The following is a 19,729-nucleotide window of genomic DNA, read 5'->3' as shown; positions in this document are numbered from 1 at the left end:
TTCTTCCTTTCTTTTTAGTTTTTCAATACAGGGTCTCACTATGTGGTGCTGGCTGTCCCGGAATTTACTATGTAGACCAGGCAGGCCTCAGACTCAGAGATCCACCTACCTCTGCCTCTCGAGAGCTGGGATTAAAGGCATGTGCCATTACATCCAGCTGAGCTCAGTTTCTTCATCTACATAATGGGTGTAAGTACCAGCTTCCCCAGACGGTTGGAAGCTGAATGACACATTAGCTTGGGGACATGGGAAACAGTGCTGAGTATAACCCTGTCCCTAATAGAAGTCCCATGTCTCCTGGGGGACACATGATACCTTCTGAGTCCTCAGGTGACCATGCTCCTAGAATTAAAGGCATGCAAACCTGGCCCTCTGAGCCATTTTCTGTTTATCCAGGGGACCCTGTCTCTCTAATCCCCCAGCGCCAGCTCTGCTCCATGTTGTTTTCAGGTCCTCCTCTGGCTGTGGGTCCCCACTATCAGGCAGGAGTATTGGTGTTGGACCAGATCTGTGCTTCCAGGGATCCCAGGGGTCTCAGGGATCCCAGGGGTCTCAGGGGTCCCAGGGGTCTCAGGGGTCCCAGGGGTCTGGCCACTCTCTCTGGAGTATACTAACAGTCTTTTTGAGAGCCAGGACCCGGAAAGACTTGGGAACTCCCAGGGTGGGCCCCAGAGCCCCAACCTGCCCTTGCCTCTGCTACCCGCCCTGGATGAGTGAGGTACATGGCCTCTTGCCAATTTCATAGACTTGGGTGCGGCAGCCACAACTGGGTTAGGAGGACAATGGCAGGTTCTGGGGGTCTCCTCTCCTCTGGGGGGTCCCTGCACTCTCTTCTTAGTCCACAGGAGACACAGCTCCTCCTTGGCTTCTTTCCTCCATCCTCCACCCTCACAGCCCAAGGCTTTGGCTCCCACAGATGCATCCTTACAGGCTGGCCTGGGGCAGGTGACTGGACAGCACTGAGGGCAGGGAGAGTGGAGGCGTGGGCCCAGCAATGTATTTCTCAGCCAATCAGCAGCCTGCCCAGCCGGTGGATTTGGTTACAAGCCCAAGATCACCCCATGCTCCTGCCTTTCTCCTCCTCCTTCAGTTCCATTCATTGGTCCGACTGACACCCAGGGCCTGCTGGCATCCCTTCTGATCCAGACTCAGCAGCTGCCTCGTGGGTAGCCAAAGGCAAGCATCCAGGGGGTTTTGTCTGAGCAGGCTGGCCTAGGACAGAATGGGGGTTCAGGGGGTCCTTCTGGGGGTGCTGGCTTTTCTAGGGGTTGCTTCAGGAGGCTCCCTCACCCTTCACTGGGGCAGTACCTCCTGCTACTTGGTCAAGCCCATCCCTGGTAACCCTCTGGGTTCTCTGAGCTTCTTGGGCAAAGATGCCCAAGGCCTGGCACTATTCCAGGCCCTCTGGGATGCGCACTACAGGCTGAAGGTATGTATCAGGCAGGATGACTCTGAGCTCATCAGAGCTTTTGGAGTCCTCTGTACTCGTGAGCCCTCGAGGCACTCCTTCACCCACACTCCTGGACCTGAGCTGCAGAGAGCCCTGGCCACCCTGCAGAGCCAGTGGGAGGCCTGTCAGGGGTCTGAGGATAGCCCTACAGGAGCCAGGGAGAAGCGAGCCTCAGGACAGAGTGGAGCACCTGACCGAGGGCATGTTAGAAGGAGGAGAGGCTGGACCATTCCTGGCACGCTGTGGTGTGGAGTTGGGAACTCTGCAGAGAACTCCTCAGAACTGGGTGAGCCATGGGGGTGTGTATGTGGGGAGGGGGATATCTTTAGAGAAGTGACTTAGGTACTTTGAACATCAACTTTTTTTTTAATCTGTAAAATGGGGTTGAGCATGAGTAGCTCTTCATGGGACACATAAGTGGATGTCATGGATGGGTCTTACTCAAACCCAGAGTCCTTGTGAATCACCTTCTAAGGGAGGAGGCAGGTTGGGAGGATCCCACTTTTGCTGTTCTAAACAGCCTCTACCCATGAGGTACTTCCGTGGAAAAACCTCTCAGTCCTGGGTTCAAATTGTCGTTCAGCACATTCAAACTGACACTTCTTGCAACTCCAAGTTCCTTATCTGTAAGATAAAGGGCCACTTCCCCTTCGGGACTGCTGTGAGCTTAGCTCGTGGGGAACACCCATGAAGGGCACTATTGCTGGGGCTGTGGTTGTCTGCTGTGTGTCTGCAAGAAGAGCTGGCGGAGGACTTGACCTGAGTAGGCCAGGGTGGCATCTTGGCCACCCAGTGTCTTGCGGTACCAGAGAAAATGTTGCACCCCTCCTGCCCGTCATTCTATTATACACACCTTCATAACTTGGAGCTTTATTTGGGTGTGAGCTTGGGAACTCTGTGAGTCAGCTCTAGTGACTTCCGAGGAAGACGCGTCCACATGCTGGAATGTGAGCTTCCTGGCATGGGGGAGGCAAAGGAGGTTGCAAGCCTGGATGGTCTTCTCGGAAAATGTTGGCGCTATCCAGAGACCAGCTGCCCTGAGGCCACCCGTGGGCTGGGATGACAATTGGGCAAATTCTAACTACTATGGCCAGGTCGGCATAACTGGTGCACAGTGTCCAGGACCTTGCTCTAGTCTGTTCCCTCTTCTCTCCATGCAGGTATGTTCCACGGTCCTGACCTCTGCTGCCGGGAACACGACCAATGCCCACAAACCATCTCACCCTTGCAGTTTAACTATGGCATCCGAAACTTCCGATTCCACACCATCTCTCACTGCGACTGTGATGCCAGGTTGGCAGCAGGCAGAGAGGGCCTGGGGCTCAGAGGGCAGAGCAGAGTTACCCAGTCTTGGGTATCAGCACTAGAAATCCAGATAATTCTAAAGATCAGAAGCAGGGGTCCCTTCCTCTCCCAACCACCTTCAGTGCAGGTGGGCAAAACTGAGGCCCCCCAAAATGAATGATCATCTATAGGGTGGGCTGTAGAATGCGACAGGAGGCTCTCTGGGGTCCTGGGACCTGAATTCTGGTTCTGGGGGCAGGTTTCATCAATGCTTGAGGAACCAGAGTGACTCCATCTCTGACATCATGGGCGTGGCCTTCTTCAACGTGCTGGAGATCCCATGCTTTGTGCTGAAGGAGCAGGAGGCCTGTGTGGAGTGGCACTGGTGGGGCGGGTGCGTGTGGCGTGGCACTGGTGGGGCGGGTGCGTGTGGTGTGGCACTGGTGGGGCAGGTACATGTGGCGTGGCACTGGTGGGGTGGGTACGTGGTTGCCCACTTGAGTCCTTGCCCAGCCAACAGGGCAGGTTGTGCTCCAAGACCAAGGAGGGAAGGAGGTCTGTCTGTCCTCTAGAAATCGTACATTGTAGAGTTTTCTTTTCCTTAGGGCAGGGTCAGGGGTTTGGACCCTTCTGGGGTTTATTCCACAACCCAGTGGGATGGCAGATGGGACTGGCAGAAATTTAGCCTCTGTAGAGAATACTCTGGGGCCTTTGGGAACAGGAATTCTGGGTCATCAATTGCCTTGAATTGCCCCCTTCAGGTGCAAGGCCTATGGCTCAGTGCCCCTCGCTCACCTTCAGCCCAGGACCTACTATAATGCCTCCTGGCAGGCTGTAGCTACCTCACCTACTCCCAGCCCCCAGAGTCCAGCCCCCAGCACACTCCCCCAGAAGAGGCGCCTACAGCAGACACAAGTCGAGCACCAAAGCACAACCACCACCACAACCCTCCAGACCCCTGCTGTTGCCTTCAGGCCTGGTATGGTTCCCAGAGCTCAGTCAGGAGTCCCCCATCCCGGCTATTACAATGGCCAAAAGCTTCAAGGTGAGTTTAAAACCAAACTTTTAGGGGGTGGGGTGAGTGGGTGTTCTAGGTTCTGTGTGCAAATGCAGGAATTACTTCTTTTCTTGTTCTAAACACCTCCCAGGACACCCCAATTTTCTCATCACATCCGGATAGCCAGGGGGTTCCATGTTCCATAGGTGGGGCCATACCACTCCTTGTTGAGTCCCTCACCTCTCCCACTACTAGCTGATGGAATCTCAGCACTCAGAACCCTTAGACCCTATGTACTCTGACTGTACCCAAATGCCAACTGCAAGGGTGAGATGTACCCGGCTGCATGAATCTGGTGGCGAAGCATTTGTCTACAACATGCATGGCCCCAGGTTCCATGCTCAAGTCCAGAAGAAACAACCGAAGCCCTCATAACCAACTCTCACTGCTAGGCTTTGACCCAAGCTCTCCTGTCGGGAGCCCTCTCTCTCTCTCTTTCTCCCAGACTCATCTTCGTAGTCTCTATGTCTAGGAAGCCTTATCTGGGATCTCCAGACAGTGACTGGGCACGGGGTGGGGAGGGTGTGGTTCTGTGGGTGACGTTCTGTGACTACAGGGGCAGAGACAAGAAAGGACCATGTAACCAAGCACGTGTACTGGTGTGTCTCCTGGATGGTGACAGGCGCGGGTGGGCTCCCTGGTGGGCCAGGCTTTCTTAATTACCACATCTGCCTCCAGGTGCCCACCGAGTGTGTCGAAGGCTTCAACATCTGGACCAGTGTGAACACCAGATCAAGCCCCAGGAAACCAAGTTCCACCTTCTCAACAGTGCCCAGATGCCCCTTTTCCATTGCAACTGCACCCGCCGGTGAGGCCTGCTGGGTGGACTTGGGGGTGGGCTGCCTGGTGACAAGACTGTGCAGGGGCACCTGGCAAGTCTCTGGCACGGCCTGAGCCTGCATCTACCTTCAGTCTGGCACATGCCCTGAGGCTCCACAGCCCACCTGCTGGCACCAGCAAGGTTTGGGAACTCCTGGGAACCACCTGCTTCAAGCTGGCCCCCCAACTCAACTGTGCTGAAAGCAAAGGGTGAGTGAAGGCAGAGCCAGGGGGTGGGGACCTTTGCCAAGGGCTGGGTTTGCCTATATAGAGAACAATTGTGTGCCTGGGACGAGGGGCCTGGGAAAGGGTCAGGGGGCTCTGAACTCCATCTGTAATCATTGCTCTGCTTCATGCTGTCTTGGGCCCAGCTTTGCAGCAGCCCTGGGTGGCCGGGGATGTATGTGCCTGGGCTCTGTGATTTAATTCTCGTTTGTCTTTGACAAGCTGATGTAGCTTTCCAACTGTCTACCACTTCCTTGTCTGTAGAATGCTATGGGAAAGCCAGGTGTGGGGTACGTGCCTGGAGTCCCAGTACTTGGGAAGATGAGGCAGGATAAAGTCCTCTGAGGCCCAGCCGGGTTAGGCAGCAATTTTAAGGCCAGTCTAGGATGCACAGAGAGATTCTGTCTCAAACAAACAAACAAACAAAAGATTTCAGGAGACAAGAAAATAGCAGATGTGCTGGACATAGCTCAAGACCTGCTTGATACAGAAATAGGGAAACTGAGGATCAATTACTGACTCAGGTTTCTACAACCATTCCATATGGAACCTAAGCCTCTGGGTACTAGCCTAGGTTAATTCTGCCTCATCTGGGTATAGCCATGCCCTCTCTGCCTTGCTGGTGTCTCTGGCCTCACACCTGCTCCTCTCTGGGCCTTGTAGGGTGGAATTCTGCTGGTTTTGACCCCTGCTCTCCCCACAGCTGTTCCAGAGACCACAGGGCCATCAAGGTGTCAGCTCAGCACCTGCAGAGGCTTCAGCGGAAACGACTCCATTTCTGGGATAAAGGCGCAGATGGGAGCATGGCACAGCCTCTGGAGCCTTCAGGGACTTCCTGGTCATTCTACAGCCAGTGTCTACAACTAACCCGCGCAATCTGGAGAGCCGGTGGACCGAAGACATTCCGGAGCTCATGACCTCAGGTGCAGCAGCCTGGACCTCCTTCTGGCTTTGCTATGTTCTGAGAAGCTTGGCCTCTTCAAGGAACAGCGTGACTCGTGTGGACAACAGGAGGGCCTGATGGGAGGAACCTCAAGGCCCAGACGCCGGGCCACATCCGCTGTACTGGGTGACCTGCAGCTGGTGACACAACCCCTGTGCCTGCGCGTGCTGTTGAGGAGGCGCCTTCTGAAGCCTTGGGTTTCGGCCTTGCTGGGAAACTTCACGCACTGGTGGAAACGGGGAGTGACTGTGGCAGAGGTACCAGAAGTAGGACCCGACTGTCCCTGCTGCAAAACTGACATGTCCCGGGACCTGCATCCGGGAGTCTCAGCAACTGGCTCTGAGGCCTAGAGCTGCAGGCGGGAAAACAGGGGTACAGCGGAAATACCCAGGTCTGAATTCAACATGGGGAGCATGCTCCCCACTCTCCTCACCGGAGACCCCCTTCTTTTAATAGCCCTTCCTAGCCCGAGCTAATCTTTCTGCTCTAACTCTGAATTGAAATCTCTCCTGTGCCCTTGAAGAGTTAGGGACCTCCTTCCTCCCACTCAACCTTAGTTTCCTCCTCTGAAAAAAAGGAGGTGTTTCTTTTTTTGTACTTGTTTTGGTTTTGTTTTTTGTCTGAGCCAGGGTTTAACTGTAGCCCAGGCTGGCTTCTGCTATGTACACAAGTATAGCTTTGAACTTCTGATCCACTTTCCTCTACCCCCAAGGACTGGGATTACAGGAGTAAGCCATCACGCCAAGTTTTATGTGGTACTGGAAATGGAATCCAGGGCTTCAACCTTTCCACTCTGAGTTGCTAAGCAAGCATGCAATCAACTAAGTTACACCCCCAGCCTGAAAAGGGGAGCCATAAACATGAACTATCTCACAGGGCTGCTGAGGAGTAAGTGAATTAATAAACACATATATAACCAGTAAACATTCTCTTCTTCTAGTGCGTAGCCAGACTGAACTGAGCTTTGCTGTCTGCTCTTGAGACCCTGAGGGGTCCTGTTGGAGATTTCAGTTTGCCCATCTGTGAAATGAGTCTAAGATTAAATGGGAGATTAGAGGAGATGACATGTTTCCATATACAGCTGGTGCCTAATATATGTTAGTTTTATCACTCCTCACATCCATAATTCCTCCCACCCCCATCTGCAAACTTCTCATAAGTCAGGAAGGAGCCAGGAGTGAAGCTGGAGAGTTTAATTCCTAATGGATGACCTCCAAGATCGAAACATCTGCCAGAGTTTTCCCCGTCATCCCAGATGGGGGCCCAGGCGAGGCTTTGCTGATTGTCACAGTTGAGGTGGTGCCAGGACTGAGTTTGGGGAGCCCCAGCTGGCCACTCCTGGCCAGGACAGAGTGGCAGGTGTGGTGGACGGCTGGAGCAGCAGCAAGAGAGAGGCAGGCAGGTTTGTGGAAGAGAGAGGCAGAGTGAGGCTGTCCAGGCCTTTCTGCCTACCCACGTCAGGGCCCCAAGCCCCCTTCTTCTAGGCCCAGTCGGCCCTGGGGACTAGGGGACAGGCTGTTAGGGTCAGGGGCCTCCCGGTCAGGTCTCCAGGAGCCTCCACCACCAGGGTCTACTGTCTCCAGGCGCAGCGCTGGAAGCAGGCCCAGGCTTCGAGGCACAGCAGGTGGGAATGCCCATTGGCCAGGCAGCCCAGAGGGCCCCTCCTCACTACTACCTCGGCTGCCACTACTGTGACCCCTGTCAGGGGTCACCCGAGGCAGCTGGCGGCTCTGGGGTGAGGGGCTCCGGCTGCCACCGCGGCGTTCACGGGATGAAGGGCGGAGAGCAAGACTAGGGAAGCGGGCTAGGCCAGGGCTGCGGCTACGGTGTCTCTTGGACTTGCCGGGGCTGGGACTGCGGGACTTGGGTGCGAGCAGCTCCAGAGTGCTGTCGTCCTCACCCTCCGAGCTGGTGCCGGAGCTGTCGGTGCTGCTGCTGGCCGATTCTGAGGTAGGCAGCGAGATCTGCAGAGAATACTGGCCACTGCGGCAATCCCACTTGTTAGCCTGCCCACTTTCTTCCCTCCATGTTGGCAGACCCAGAGCGGTAGGTAGGGTTACTGGTCTTGGGGTCCCAGAACAGAACCCAGAAGATGGGACATTTGACTGGGACTTCTTGATGTGCTTTGGCCCTAGAGTCTGATCAGTTTACCTGAAAGGGTTCAGTGACACCAATAAGGATGCTGTGGTGGTGGCTATAGTAACCCAGGATGAAGTCTCCATGGCCCTTGGGCAGTGATTCCTCACTGAAGGTCACCTGGTGGGCACAGGGGTAGAGGCCCAAGCTGGGGCCAAGGGGTAGGTAGCCTCAGGACCCCCTCCCCCAGGAAGAACCCTTGTGCCCCCGGGGTTATGGGGGCCTTCTTCCAACCCTCCTCTCCTTGTAAGTACCTGGTAGACATTCCCATCTACTTCTTCGTGTTTGGCCCAGACATACGCCACGTAGTCCTTGCAGTGGCGGAAACCCACCTAGGCAAAGAGGAACCAGGGTTGGGACACCCTAATGCTGCAGCTTCCCAGCAGAGCGTCAAACACAGGACAAGGCAGTGATACTCAGGGAGGCGGGGTTGCAGGACACCTCCTTCCTCAAGAGTCCCAGACTCTTGCTTGACTCACCCGGTACAAGCCAATCCAGTCCCAGGAGCTCCGGGCGAACACTGTTTCCATACGGTACCGCACCACAGCTTGCTCCGGCCGTGCCCACTCGTCTGCTACCTCCAGCCGTACCAAAGGCACGTCATCCCTGAAGGCAAACTGCCCAAGCAAGGCAGGGACAGGGGACAATGTCAGAGGATGCCCTTTAACGTCTCACATTACCTAGGGCTCTTGGGTAGCGACCTGTGTTTGTAACGATAGTCTTACTGGAGGCTGAGGCAAGAGGATTTATAATTTGAGGACAACCTGAGTGACACGGCAAGCTCTAGACCAGAATGGGCTACAGAGTGAAAAACTGTTCCAAAAACCTGGTAAAATCCAAACCAAACCCAAACAAGCAAAATTCCTGCCTCCATTCCGGGCCCCCTTTTACCCTTAGCTTTCTTAGGAAGTGAGTGGAACGGAGCTCTGAAGACAGCCAGTCTTAGATTTGGCCTCGGCTCAGCCATTGCCGGCTTAGACAGACAGTGGGTTACTTCCTCGGCTATTCTGAAAGGTAGGGCCTGGTCTGTAAACCCAGAGGCTCTTGTCTAGTTTTAGTTTCTTAAAAAAAAAATGTTTTACGTGTATGTTTTTGGCTTGCATGTGCGTCCGTGCGTGTACTATGTGTGTGTCTGGCGCCTGGTCCTGGAGTTACAGATGGTTGTGAGCTGCCATGTGAGTTCTGGGAGTTGAATCTGGTTCCTCTGGAAGAGCAGCCAGTGAATGCTTTTAATCACTGCGCCATCTCTCCAGCGCTCAAGGCTCTTGTTTTAGACCGGGATTGTACTGCTGATTCCCTGAAATGCAATTGGTAACAAACTGCTTAGGAGCTCACTAAAGAATCTACCTAAATGTTAGCAAGGGAGATGGAAAAAGCCCTGTGGTACGTAAAATTCCAGAATAAGCTTGGCTCCCTGGAGCCAACAAGAGCCCAGACCTCAGTTCATCTTCTAGCTCTGCCACCAAATTGCTGTGTGACCTCAGACAAGACCCTAGCCACCCCCAAACTCAGTTTCCCCCATCTGAATCTTACTATGAAGGGCCCACTAAGAACTGCCTTTGTCATCAGTCCAGGAAGACAAATTATAAACATGAGTGTTTTCCCCTGGGACCAGCCAGGACAACCAGAGAGTCACCTGACTAGGTGGAGTTTCTGCAGTGGCAAGCAGCCAGAGGACTGGCCACCTGTGTCCCTAAGAGCGAGCTCAGGTGGTGCCAGCCTCAGGCCTTTGTCTGGTCCCTGTTGGTCTGGTTTCAGGTTTCCCTCCCTCAGCTTCAGAGCCTAGCTGTTCCGGAAGAAACCAGTGCATTCTTTCCCTGTCCCGGGTTCCAAACAGAAAGGCAGGTTGAAATGTGCTCTGAGGCTTTGCAAGGTCAAAACCCCTGCAGAGGCATGATGGTCCTCATCCAGAACCCTAGTTCTTAGGTGGAGGCTAGAGGATCAGATCCCAGGATGGCCCTTGGTTGGAGGCCAGACCAGGTTACTAGGGACTCTGTTCTAAAAGAGGCAAGAACAAACAAACAAAGAAACAAAGAAATCTCCAACCAACCAAAACACAAGGCCTGTGAGATGGTGGCTCAGTGGGAGTCCTGGTCCTCAATCTGACCTGAGTTTAATCCCTGGAATTCACATTTGGGAAGAGAACACCAACTCCCAAAAATTGTCCTCTCACCTCTTCCAGGGAGTGCACACCTGTGCACATAAGTGAATGGAGTTTATTAAAGCAAGAAGCTGGAGAAGTAGACGGCTCAGTGTTGAAGAACACACTGTCTGTTCTCCCAGAGGACCTGGGTTCAGTTCCCAGCACCCCCATGGCAGCTCATAGCCATCTAGTTTCAAAGGATCTAATGGCTTCTTTGGCCTCCACATGTACCAGGTTCACAGAAACACACACAGTCAAAACACATAACGTAAATGAAGAGCATAAAGTAAACAGACTCGGTTTCTCCCAACATTCCAGGGCCTAAGGCATTAGGGATGGTGCATGCGAAGTGTCCGCGCACAGCCTAATGCAGAATAGGTATCTGGTAGTAACTGTGGGCTTTGTTTCTGAGACAGAGTCTGTACACCAGGGACTCCTGAAACTCACTGAATAACTCAGACTGCCCTTGGACTTGAAATTCTTCTGCCCCAGCCTCCAAAATATTGTAATTAGAGAAATTTGCCATTATGCTTGGCTCAATGGGTAATTTTTATTGTTGTTTGATCCAGGATCTTACTATGTATGGCCCAGGCTAACCGTGAACTCTCTTTCTTTCTTTCTTTCTTTCTTTCTTTCTTTCTTTCTTTCTTTCTTTCCTTTTCATACACACACACACACACACACACACACACACACACACACACACACATATATATATATATATTTTTTTTTTCAAGATAGGGTTTCTCTGTGTAGCTTTGGAGCCTGTCCTAGAATTCATTCTATAGAGCAGGCTGACCTCGAAGTCACAGAGATCTGCTTGTCTCTGTCTCTTGAGTACTGGGTTTAAAGGCATGCTCTACCACCACCTGGCTCCTGGCCTTGAACTCTTGATCCGCTTCCTTCACTATCCTGAATCCTGGAATTACAGGTGTAGGCTACCAGTCCCAGTTTATGCTAACTTTTTAAAAAGTTATTTTCTTTTAGTTCTTTCTGCAGCACTGGGATTGAACCTGGTGCCTTGCCCATGTTAGGGAAATGTCCTACCGCTGAGCTGGATTCAAGCCCCAGGTAAATTTTCCCTCCTATCCACCACAGGAAGGAGCGGGTAGTGTGGCAAAAGTGCTGAGTCTCAAGGTGAGGTCCCTGTCTAAGGGCTAGGGTGAGGTGGCACATATCTGTAACCCTAACACTAGGGGATCTGAGGTAGCAGCTCATGAGCTTGAAGAAGCCTAGTGCAAGGTAAGAAGCAATCTAAAAAATGACTATAGCGAAAACTCCCGCCCTGTTCCTGTCCCAGAGTTCACAGGAGGCCAGGCTTCGACCAATCTCCATCAACACTTGAAGTATTGGCTTAAGTCCCACTGGCTGATCACATGACAAAGTTACCATGGGAAACATTCTTTGGCCTGCAGGGCTCCTTCTTATCAGACCAAGAAATCCAGAAAACACAGCTTAGGTTTCCAGGTAGGAAACACGGGATCTATCCAGCTTTGCTTCTGCCACTGAACCTTTATGTGACTTGAGGCACACGGCCATCTCAGTAGGAGCCTGAGGTTACCCCAAAGTAAATCATGGAGTTAGATGACATCATCTTCCAAACAGTTTCTAAGACTCTAGAGCTTCCCCCTTTCACTTTGGCAACTAGAAACCGCAGGTCTAACCCAATAAAGTCACCCCTGAGCATCTGAGTGTGTTTGGTTACCCTGGTAGACACTGAAAGCCAAGGATGCTGATGTGCCTCTGTAAAACAGTTTATAGTATGTACGTGTACCTTGTACAGCCCTCTGTACACTTTAAATTCTTTCTAGATTACTTACACTTACATAATATACAATATAATAGAATATAGTACAATATAATGCAAATGATATGACGGTAGTTGTTAGTCCGTACTGTTTAAGGAAAATGACAAGAAAGAGTATATATATATATATATATATATTCAATATAGGCACATGTTTTAAAATAATATTCTTAAATTATTTTTAAATTTTTGTGTATGTTTGTATGGGGAGGTAAGGTGGGTATGTGCATTGTGGGGATGCCCACACAAGCTAACGGCGTCAGATCTCCTGGATCTGGAGTTATAGGTGATTGTGAGCTGCCCTATTCGGGTGCTAGAAACTGAACCTGGGTCCTCTGCAAGATCAGTTAAATTCTCTTGACAGCTGAGCCATCTCTCCAGTCCCCCTGGACACATTTTTTTTCTCAAAATATTTTTATCTGTGTTTCTGTAGATGTGGAGATCGTGGCACTGAGTTTGGTGCTGGGACAAAGCTGAGGGTCTTGCACATGCTAAGCAAGTAGTCTGCCAACTGGTGTATCTACAACCTGGCTTTGCAATTTTCCCTCTCTCTCTTCTTCATCACTGCCCATTTCATAATGCCTACCATATGATAAGACCATGATCATTCAATACATTAACAACGAATGAAAGTCACCTGGGCCTTGAGTACACATTTTGACTTTGCTGGTCTTATTATACATGTGGATTTTTTTTTTTTTTTGAGACAGGTCTCATATACCACAGACTGGCTTCAAATTCTCTATGTATCTGAGGCTGGTCCTGAACTCTTGATTCTCCTGCTTCCACATTCAAATTTTAACTTGTTGCCCTAAACATTTCTTGGAAGAAGGAAGTCAGTTAGAGATACGAGCTCTGCAATCAAACTGCAAATACTTGCGTTTCCTCTTACTACTGTGTGGTCCCGGGCAAGGGAGGGTGCCACGGTCTTATCTGAAAATGGAGATTATAACCCCACGCCCTCTTGGTTTGAAAGAATGGATGCTGTTAAGGACAAATGAGAAAGATTGCTTGGTAGATAGAGAATTGCTAAAAAAATAAAAAAAAAATAGGAGATTCTCAGTTGGGCCAAGGGGCCAAGGGATGTCATCAGGGGAGGATGTGGCCAGGACTCACGTGCAGAATGAACTGGGCAGCAACGGGCTTGTGGTCACTGACAGTGTATTCCATGTGGCTGCGGTAGCTGTGCTGGGTCACCTGGAGCCTGTGACTCTCTCGTCCTGAGGGGCTAGGACCTCCACTTGGAGTCTTGACCTTCCACAGAATACGGTCTGTCCAGGCTGGCTTCCGCTTCTTGGCACTGTGTAGGAAAGGTAACCTGAGTTTCAGGGTCTGGTTGGGCCTGGAGTCAAAGCACAGTCCCAGGCTTATTTTCTGCCCTGGTTCTCACAGGCTCCCTTTACCTCATTCCACCCCATCTCTTGGCTTACCTGGTATCATATTTGTTGGTACCCACATCAAACTTGAAGGTGGGAGCAAAGTTAAGGGGCCCTTCCTGGAAACCTTTCAAGATGGGCCAAGTGTTCTTGGCCATGTTGAGCTGTGGGGTTCAGAAAAGCAGAACCAACAAACAACTTGGGCCTTGCAGCATTCAGAGATGGGATGGGACAGATAAGGATGGGGGCAGAAACCTGAGGTGTTGGTTGTGTTCAGGGTTGAGGGAGGGAGAATAGGGTTCTTACCTGATCCTTTTCCCAGAGCTGATGGAACTGGTTGCTGTCTATGGCAAACTTGACAAAGTGTAGGTCATAACTCTCAATGCGGAAGTTCAGGTCCCCAAACCAAAATACGAGGCTGCTCCGGGGTAGGAATGGGGGTTAGTGGGTCCATGAGGTGCAAAGGCTCAATCTAGATCCTTCCTGGCACCTCTCCAACCCCACAGCACGGGGCAGAGCCTGCCAGAGCCTTCAGTCAGCCCAGAAATAGAGATGGAGGAGTAAGAGAGTCTAGAGAAATTAGGTTAAGACCCTCAGCAAGAAGGTGTCCCTCAGCAAAGTTCCACCTTACAGGACCCACCCCTTCCCACCAAACTGCTATCTGCCTCCATTTCCCTACAGGTAGTATGAGTGGGTCCCTCACCCATCCAGCCGACACTCTGCAAACCCACTTACTCGTGATCCAGGATGCCGTGTGCACCCGGTCCCTGGAACTGCTGGAGGCTAAGGATAGTTTGAAAGTTATCCTTGCGCTGCTCTGCCTTGTCCATGTGCGCCGGCAAGTGGCAGTTTAAGAAGCATAGCATGTGCCCGAAGGCTGCTAGGCGCACACTTACTCCGCCCTTGTTACCCTAGGGGCACGAGGTTTGACAGGTCACGGACCTGGCCTGGGCCAGGAGGAGAGTCACTGAGCTGGGCATAAGAGCTGGTGAGCAGCAGAGGAGGCTTAAGCGTAAGCAGGGACGGGGGTCTAAGGAAAGAAACAGCGCGGGTACAGGGAAGGGGCAGAGAGGGGACGCAGTCTAAAAAAATGGGCGAAGCGATAGGTGGTGCTTGGGTTGGGGTGCGTCTCAGGGTGAGGGACGCAAGTGTGAGGCAGGGATCTTGACGGCCACACTCAAGCCCGTTCCCATGCTCACCCAGTAGCCACCCAGGCCAGTCCGCGTACAGTCTGTCTGCACGTCCCGCAGGAAGGGCAGATGGTAGTACTTGGCAAACAGTAGAAGGATGACACCCTGCATCCTCACGGTGCTCACCTGCAGGGGGAGGCCTGTTGGGAGACACTCCACATCCGGCCCTCCCCCAGCCTCTGCCTCTGTTTCCTGCTCCCCCTTCTCTTGGATTCAAAGATCCAGCCATAGGGTCCCTGAAGAGCTCTTAGAGATGGGAGCGGGAAACCAGAAGCATCCCACGAGGGTGTTGGCGTCCTTACCAGCACGAAGTTGAAGGGCCCGAGTGCATCCATGAAGAGCTCGCTCCACTGGTCGGTGAAGAGCGCATCCTTGAGCCGCTTGTTGATCATGGAATTGACTTCTTGCAACCTGGGAAGCAAGGGGGAAAGGGACCAACCATCGGATTGGAGGGGCTGTTTTAGAAATTCCTTCTAAGGGTGAGTGTCCAGGAGGCCGAAATGCTTAGGAAGGGACACACCCACACGACTCCTCACCCTATGGCAATCATATCTGCACCGTCACTGTCATGGCCACCGCCCAGGTGAAGAAGAGATGTGACATCGTCAGGGGGCATGGCAGTCCCCACGTTCCATGTAACCACAGTGATCCTAGAGACAGGGGCATGGGGGAGTTTACTGCTGGGCACCATTTCCCCACCTCCCTCTCTCACAGGACTCTCTCTGGGGAGTTAAACCGAGGCAGGTAAAGATGGAGCCCTTTGAAAAGACTCAGAGTGGGCCTAGCATCCCTGACTACCTTCCTGGGGAGATAAACTGAAGGAGAAGCAAGTCCCTTAGGAAGGTATAATATCTTCTAGGGTCCCCAAGTGGACCCAGCGGCACTCTCCCCACCAAGATAGATACTTAGGGAGGTGAACTGAGCGAAAATACACCATCCCCCTGAAAGAATGGCCCGTCTCTGCTCTCAAGTCCCAGTAACTTTCCATGAGAGAAAATGCCTCACCGGAATCCAGGGTCACTCTTGCAGGTAGGCTGAGCTGACCAAGAGGAAGATGGTGAGGTGGTGGTGGAGGTTGAGTTTTCTGGTGCCTGTAGGTTAGGGCTCGGGGACCTGCCAGGCACTGCATTCTGGGTGCTAGGTCTTGGGAGAGCTGTCTCAGCGGCTGGGGGCACACAGGGAGAGCGGTTGGGAGAACGACTAGGGGAGCGGCTGGGAGACCGAGGAGGCTTGGGCAGAGGTGGGGGCACAGTCTGGTTTGAATGAGTCCCTGGCCGAAAGGTAGGAGACAGAAGTCCAGGGGAGCGGGTGCCAGGTTCTGGAAGGCCTGCGCTCACATCCAAGGGCAGGGTCTGTAGTGGTGGCGGCAGGACTGGATCCTCCGGGCTGTGGCGTGGAGCCTCTGGTCGGGCACGAAAGGAGGGGGAAAGTCGGGGGTCTGAGGAAGCTTGGGCCCTTGGTGGAGAGGTGGCAAGGACAGCTGCCTGAGCTGGAGTCTGGAGACACCCCTCTGGAGGGGGAATGGGCCTGGGTACTACGGCATCCTTCTGTTTAGCTGACAACTGTCTCTCAGAAGCTGGGGCCAGTGTCGTAGGTGCTGGAGCCAGCGTCTGCTCCTGAGAGGGCGACAGAGTAGGACTGGGCACTGGGGAAGGAGTGGAGGGTGATTGCAGGGGTTGCTCCTGAGAGGCCAGGGCCAGGCTCAGGCCTGAGGCTGCCAGTGCTGGCTTAGGTCCCACAGAAGTGGGTGACAGCTGCTTCTGGTCCTTGGAAGTTGGAGATAGGATGGGCCCCAGGGTAGCTGGAGGAGGCCTTGGCATAGCAGAGGCGGATATTACTAGCTGCCCTAGAGACTTTGGAGCCAGGATCGAGACTGAGGAGGCTGCTGGAGGCTTTGGTCCTGCAGAGGCAGACACCACCAGCTGGCCCACAGATGTTGAAGCCAGGTTGGAGGTGCGGTGGGATGGAGGTCTTTTCTGTTCTCCAGGGGTGGAGAGTGGAGCTAGGATGGGTCGGGAAGATGCTAAAGCCGGCCTTGGTCCCTCGGAGGGAGGTAACACAGCTGCTCGTGGTCCCACAGGTGCCAGAGCCAACCTTGGTTCCAGGGTTACTGGGCCTGTGTTCTTTGCTGAAAGCTGAAAACTTGAGTTCACCTTGTGGAGGACAAATCAATGACTCAGGGTGAACTTTACCAAGGGCCTGAGTCTCCATTTCCATGGAGACCCCGGCAGACCCACACAGCTTAGAACAGCGGATCCCATGGAGATCCCGGCAGACACACACAGCTAAGAACAGCGGATCCCATGGAGACCCCAGCAGACCCACACAGCTAAGAGCAGCGGATCCCATGGAGACCCCAGCAGACACACACAGCTAAGAACAGCGGATCCCATGGAGACCCCGGCAGACCCACACAGCTAAGAACAGTGGATCCTGTGTAGACCCAGCAGACCCACACAGCTAAGAGCAGCGGATCCCATGGAGACCCCAGCAGATCCACACAGCTAAGAACAGAGGCTCATTCCAAGAAAATTCTTCCCTGATATTGCACTCCAACCCATTCTGCTCTAGGTTAGATTCTTTCTCAGGAGACATGGGATACAAAGCCATGTTTCCATATTAAACTTTAAAAGACCGAGATCCTGAATGGATGAAGAAGAGCATGCCTCTGAATCTGAGGGCTCTCCTAGCCTTCCTCTGTCCTGACCAGCTTCCAGGGCAGCCACCACTGTAGCCCCTACAGCTTCCCTTACCAAGGGTTGCTGACAATACCCCAAGTCTGTCCATGTGGGTTTGGGAACACAAGGTCCACCCTGCTGAGTGCCTTTTCCTTCCTCCACAGTGCCAGTAGCCCTTAGGTGCCTCTCACACACCACCTACCAGCCCTGACCCCTTGGTCACAGCCCTGCCTGTGCTGATCCATTCCCAGTGCGCTGTGCAGTGTCTAGAGCCGGCAGCTGAGCCGGTCATATGCATTCCCACCCTGGCTCCGTGATTTCAGGCAAAGGGACCCTGGGAAGGGCCCCCACCACAGGATGAGCAGCCTGTCACTTTTAGCCTAGCACTTCCTGGAAGTCCCCGAGTGCTGGAGAATGAGTCCACCCTTGAACTCAGGTATCCCAAGAAGTGTGGTCTGCTGCCACGCCTCTCCTTGCCTAGGCTGTGCCCCCTTATCCTGCCTGTCCCCTCCCCACCTGTGAGGACAGGCAAGTAGGGACCCTTTACATCTGACAGGTGGACAAGGACAGTAGCCCCCCTGCCTCGTCAGTTCTGTTATGATGTCCCCAGTCTCCAGAGGCCAGGAAAACTGTCCTTTGCCAGGGAGGACAGAAGGTCCGCATTCACCCCAGGGTGGCCCCATCTTGCTCCGTCCCAGTCTCTGCCCGCGTCCTTCTCGGTTCAGAGAACCTGAAACTCTGCCTCCTCCGTGAACTTGCTCTTTGAGGCTGCAGTTTGGATACTCCCCTTGGCTCCAAGTGTCCCACTGTGTGCCCCCTCCCCCCAACCACCATACCGCCTCCAGTACTAACAACTTAGACATCACAGATGTCACAATTCTAGTCTTCAGACACAAACCCCCTCATTTTGCATGGGCTCAGAGAGGACCAGCAACTTGCCCAAGGTCACACAGCAAAGCTGGAGAACAACTGGGTCCCCTGACAACCATCCAGAGTGCTTCTGGGGGGGCTCTGGGCCGTGGCTCATTCTATTTCTCTATGGGCACCCCACCACTGCCCATACAGGGTGACCTTTTTTGTCCAGTACCTGCTTGGTGGGCACAGAAAAGTACCAGTCTCTTAGCCACTTAGCCAGGGGCACCAGAGTGCCTGCAGAGAGTGTGTGTGTGTGGTGGGGGAGTGTGAGACCAGGGATCAGGAATGGGAGCTAGGGTTTGGGGGCTCTTACCTTTGAGGGTGCCCCAGCTTGCAAAACCCCATGGGGCACAGGCAAGGGTCCCAGGCCAGCCCTGGTACCTGGCCTGGCACTGCCACTGCTGCTCTGGCCCTCCATGTCTGCAGCCCCCGGCAGTGCAGCCTGGCTCCCTAGGGTTCTGACTCCAGCTCCTCAGCTCCCGGGAACCAGTGATGTCATCAGCCATTTCAACCTGCTGAGAATTTAAAGGCACAGGCACCCACTTCCCATATTGAAGGTGGCCAGGGCTAAGTGGCCAAGCCCTAGGAAAACTTCAAGCTGTCTGTTGATGCTGGAACATCTGTGGGTAATATAAGCACCTATCAGCCTGGCCCTAATCCCTCCGGGACGCTGGAAAAGACCCCCCTGTCTGTTCCACCCTCCAGACAGAGAGCCAGACCCACCCTTCCTCCAGGAATGGCCACAGGCACACCTGCAGGTTTATAGGGACAGGTGGTTCAGAGGTCAGCAGCCTCTTCTAAGGCCTCAGGGACACCGGAGTCTCTGCCCAGTTGTTTTCCTGACTTCCTGATTAGCTCAGGACTTGGCTTGGCCCCCACCCTTGCCCCATTTTTAAGTCTTGGGCCAGCTCCCCCTCCTCCACATCATCCTTGTCTGGCTTATTCTTCTCAAACCAAAACCAGACAGTCGGGCTCCAGCCACTGGAGTCTTCTCCCTTTCAAAGCCAGCGCCAGCCCCTCCTCTTCAGCAGTCATCTCATTGCCCTCAGATGTCCCCACCATCCAATCTCAGCCTCTCTCTAACACTCACTCACCGGCTGTGGATCTGAAAGGCACTTGTCAGGGCCGGTGCAGGAACTGAGGAGGTCTTGCATTTCAGTGGGTTAACGCAGGGATCCCACCGACTCGAACCAGTGGGGCACATTAGGGAGGGAAACTAGGGAGGAGTTCACAGTAGGAGGGGGACACATATTGTCACCCCAGAACCAAGGAGGCCATCGTAGGAGGCTTGCTGAGAGTTTGGGGCTAGCCTGAGCTATAGTATGAATTTAAAGTCAGGGCCATTTTGGATGTACAGGGAGACTTCTCTCAAAAAGCTAAAACCAAAAATAAGCCAAAAGCTCACTAGTCTTTCAGACCTTAAAGATCAGAACCCAGAGCAGGGCCTGGTGCCCAGCAGTGCAGGAGTATGTTTGATGAATGAATGAATGAATGAGTGAGTGAATGGAGAAGAGTTGAGCCTTCTGTAATCTCAGTACTTGGAAACAGGAGAATGGAGAATTCAATGCCATGGGGCTGGAGAGATGGCTTTAGCAGTTTAGAGTGTGATTGCTTTCCGGGGGGCCCAGATTCATCTCCTAGAAGCCATGTCAGGTGACTCACAACCTGTGACTCCAGCTTTAGGGGAGCCGATCCTGTGAGAGCCC

At 53.2% G+C, this 19,729-nt stretch overlaps 2 protein-coding genes across 4 annotated transcripts; one reads left to right on the top strand and one right to left on the bottom strand.

The window, feature by feature from the left end:
- The first annotated feature begins 591 nt into the window (after window positions 1-591).
- Window positions 592-6,702, top strand: Pla2g3 (phospholipase A2 group III). Its single transcript, XM_048449986.3, has 8 exons — window positions 592-945; window positions 1,091-1,736; window positions 2,611-2,743; window positions 2,994-3,128; window positions 3,496-3,779; window positions 4,470-4,599; window positions 4,704-4,820; window positions 5,539-6,702. Exons 2-8 carry the CDS (start codon window positions 1,223-1,225, stop codon window positions 5,750-5,752), a joined length of 1,527 nt encoding a protein of 508 aa, XP_048305943.3. The 5' UTR covers window positions 592-945; window positions 1,091-1,222; the 3' UTR covers window positions 5,753-6,702.
- A 254-nt stretch (window positions 6,703-6,956) lies between these two features.
- On the bottom strand, window positions 6,957-18,732 carry Inpp5j (inositol polyphosphate-5-phosphatase J). Of its 3 annotated transcripts, none has more exons than XM_048449984.3 (13): window positions 18,337-18,732; window positions 15,436-16,583; window positions 14,967-15,080; window positions 14,733-14,841; window positions 14,440-14,556; window positions 13,976-14,151; window positions 13,547-13,658; window positions 13,295-13,404; window positions 12,981-13,164; window positions 8,394-8,531; window positions 8,169-8,246; window positions 7,930-8,034; window positions 6,957-7,742 (listed from the first exon to the last, which is right to left on the bottom strand). In XM_048449984.3, exons 1-13 carry the CDS (start codon window positions 18,439-18,441, stop codon window positions 7,236-7,238), a joined length of 3,003 nt encoding a protein of 1,000 aa, XP_048305941.3. In that variant the 5' UTR covers window positions 18,442-18,732; the 3' UTR covers window positions 6,957-7,235. The 3 variants fall into 3 exon arrangements, 2 of the variants coding, with proteins under 2 accessions (XP_048305941.3, XP_085548262.2); XM_085692136.2 differs by having other exon boundaries at window positions 15,436-16,046; window positions 18,337-18,731; XR_007235052.3 differs by having other exon boundaries at window positions 7,605-7,742; window positions 7,930-8,062.
- Between the last annotated feature and the right edge of the window lie 997 nt (window positions 18,733-19,729).

This window comes from Myodes glareolus, chromosome 8, assembly GCF_982192425.1.
Source record: "Myodes glareolus chromosome 8, mMyoGla1.1, whole genome shotgun sequence".
Classification (NCBI taxonomy): Eukaryota; Metazoa; Chordata; class Mammalia; order Rodentia; family Cricetidae; genus Myodes; species Myodes glareolus.
The sequence above is the reverse complement of the archived record's forward strand: the minus strand, read 5'-3'. Positions and strand labels throughout refer to the sequence as shown.

Bases quoted from the DNA above. Each gene is read 5' to 3' on its own strand.
- Pla2g3 (XM_048449986.3), top strand. From the start codon at position 1,223: ATGGGGGTTCAGGGGGTCCTTCTGGGGGTGCTGGCTTTTCTAGGGGTT. The intron at 1,737-2,610 runs GTGAGCCATGGG...CTCTCCATGCAG, and splicing joins AGAGAACTCCTCAGAACTGG to GTATGTTCCACGGTCCTGAC. The intron at 3,780-4,469 runs GTGAGTTTAAAA...ATCTGCCTCCAG, and splicing joins CAATGGCCAAAAGCTTCAAG to GTGCCCACCGAGTGTGTCGA.
- Inpp5j (XM_048449984.3), bottom strand. From the start codon at position 18,441: ATGGAGGGCCAGAGCAGCAGTGGCAGTGCCAGGCCAGGTACCAGGGCT. The intron at 8,247-8,393 runs GTGAGTCAAGCA...CTCTTTGCCTAG, and splicing joins ACTGGATTGGCTTGTACCGG to GTGGGTTTCCGCCACTGCAA. The intron at 7,743-7,929 runs GTAAACTGATCA...TATTCTCTGCAG, and splicing joins GTGTCACTGAACCCTTTCAG to ATCTCGCTGCCTACCTCAGA.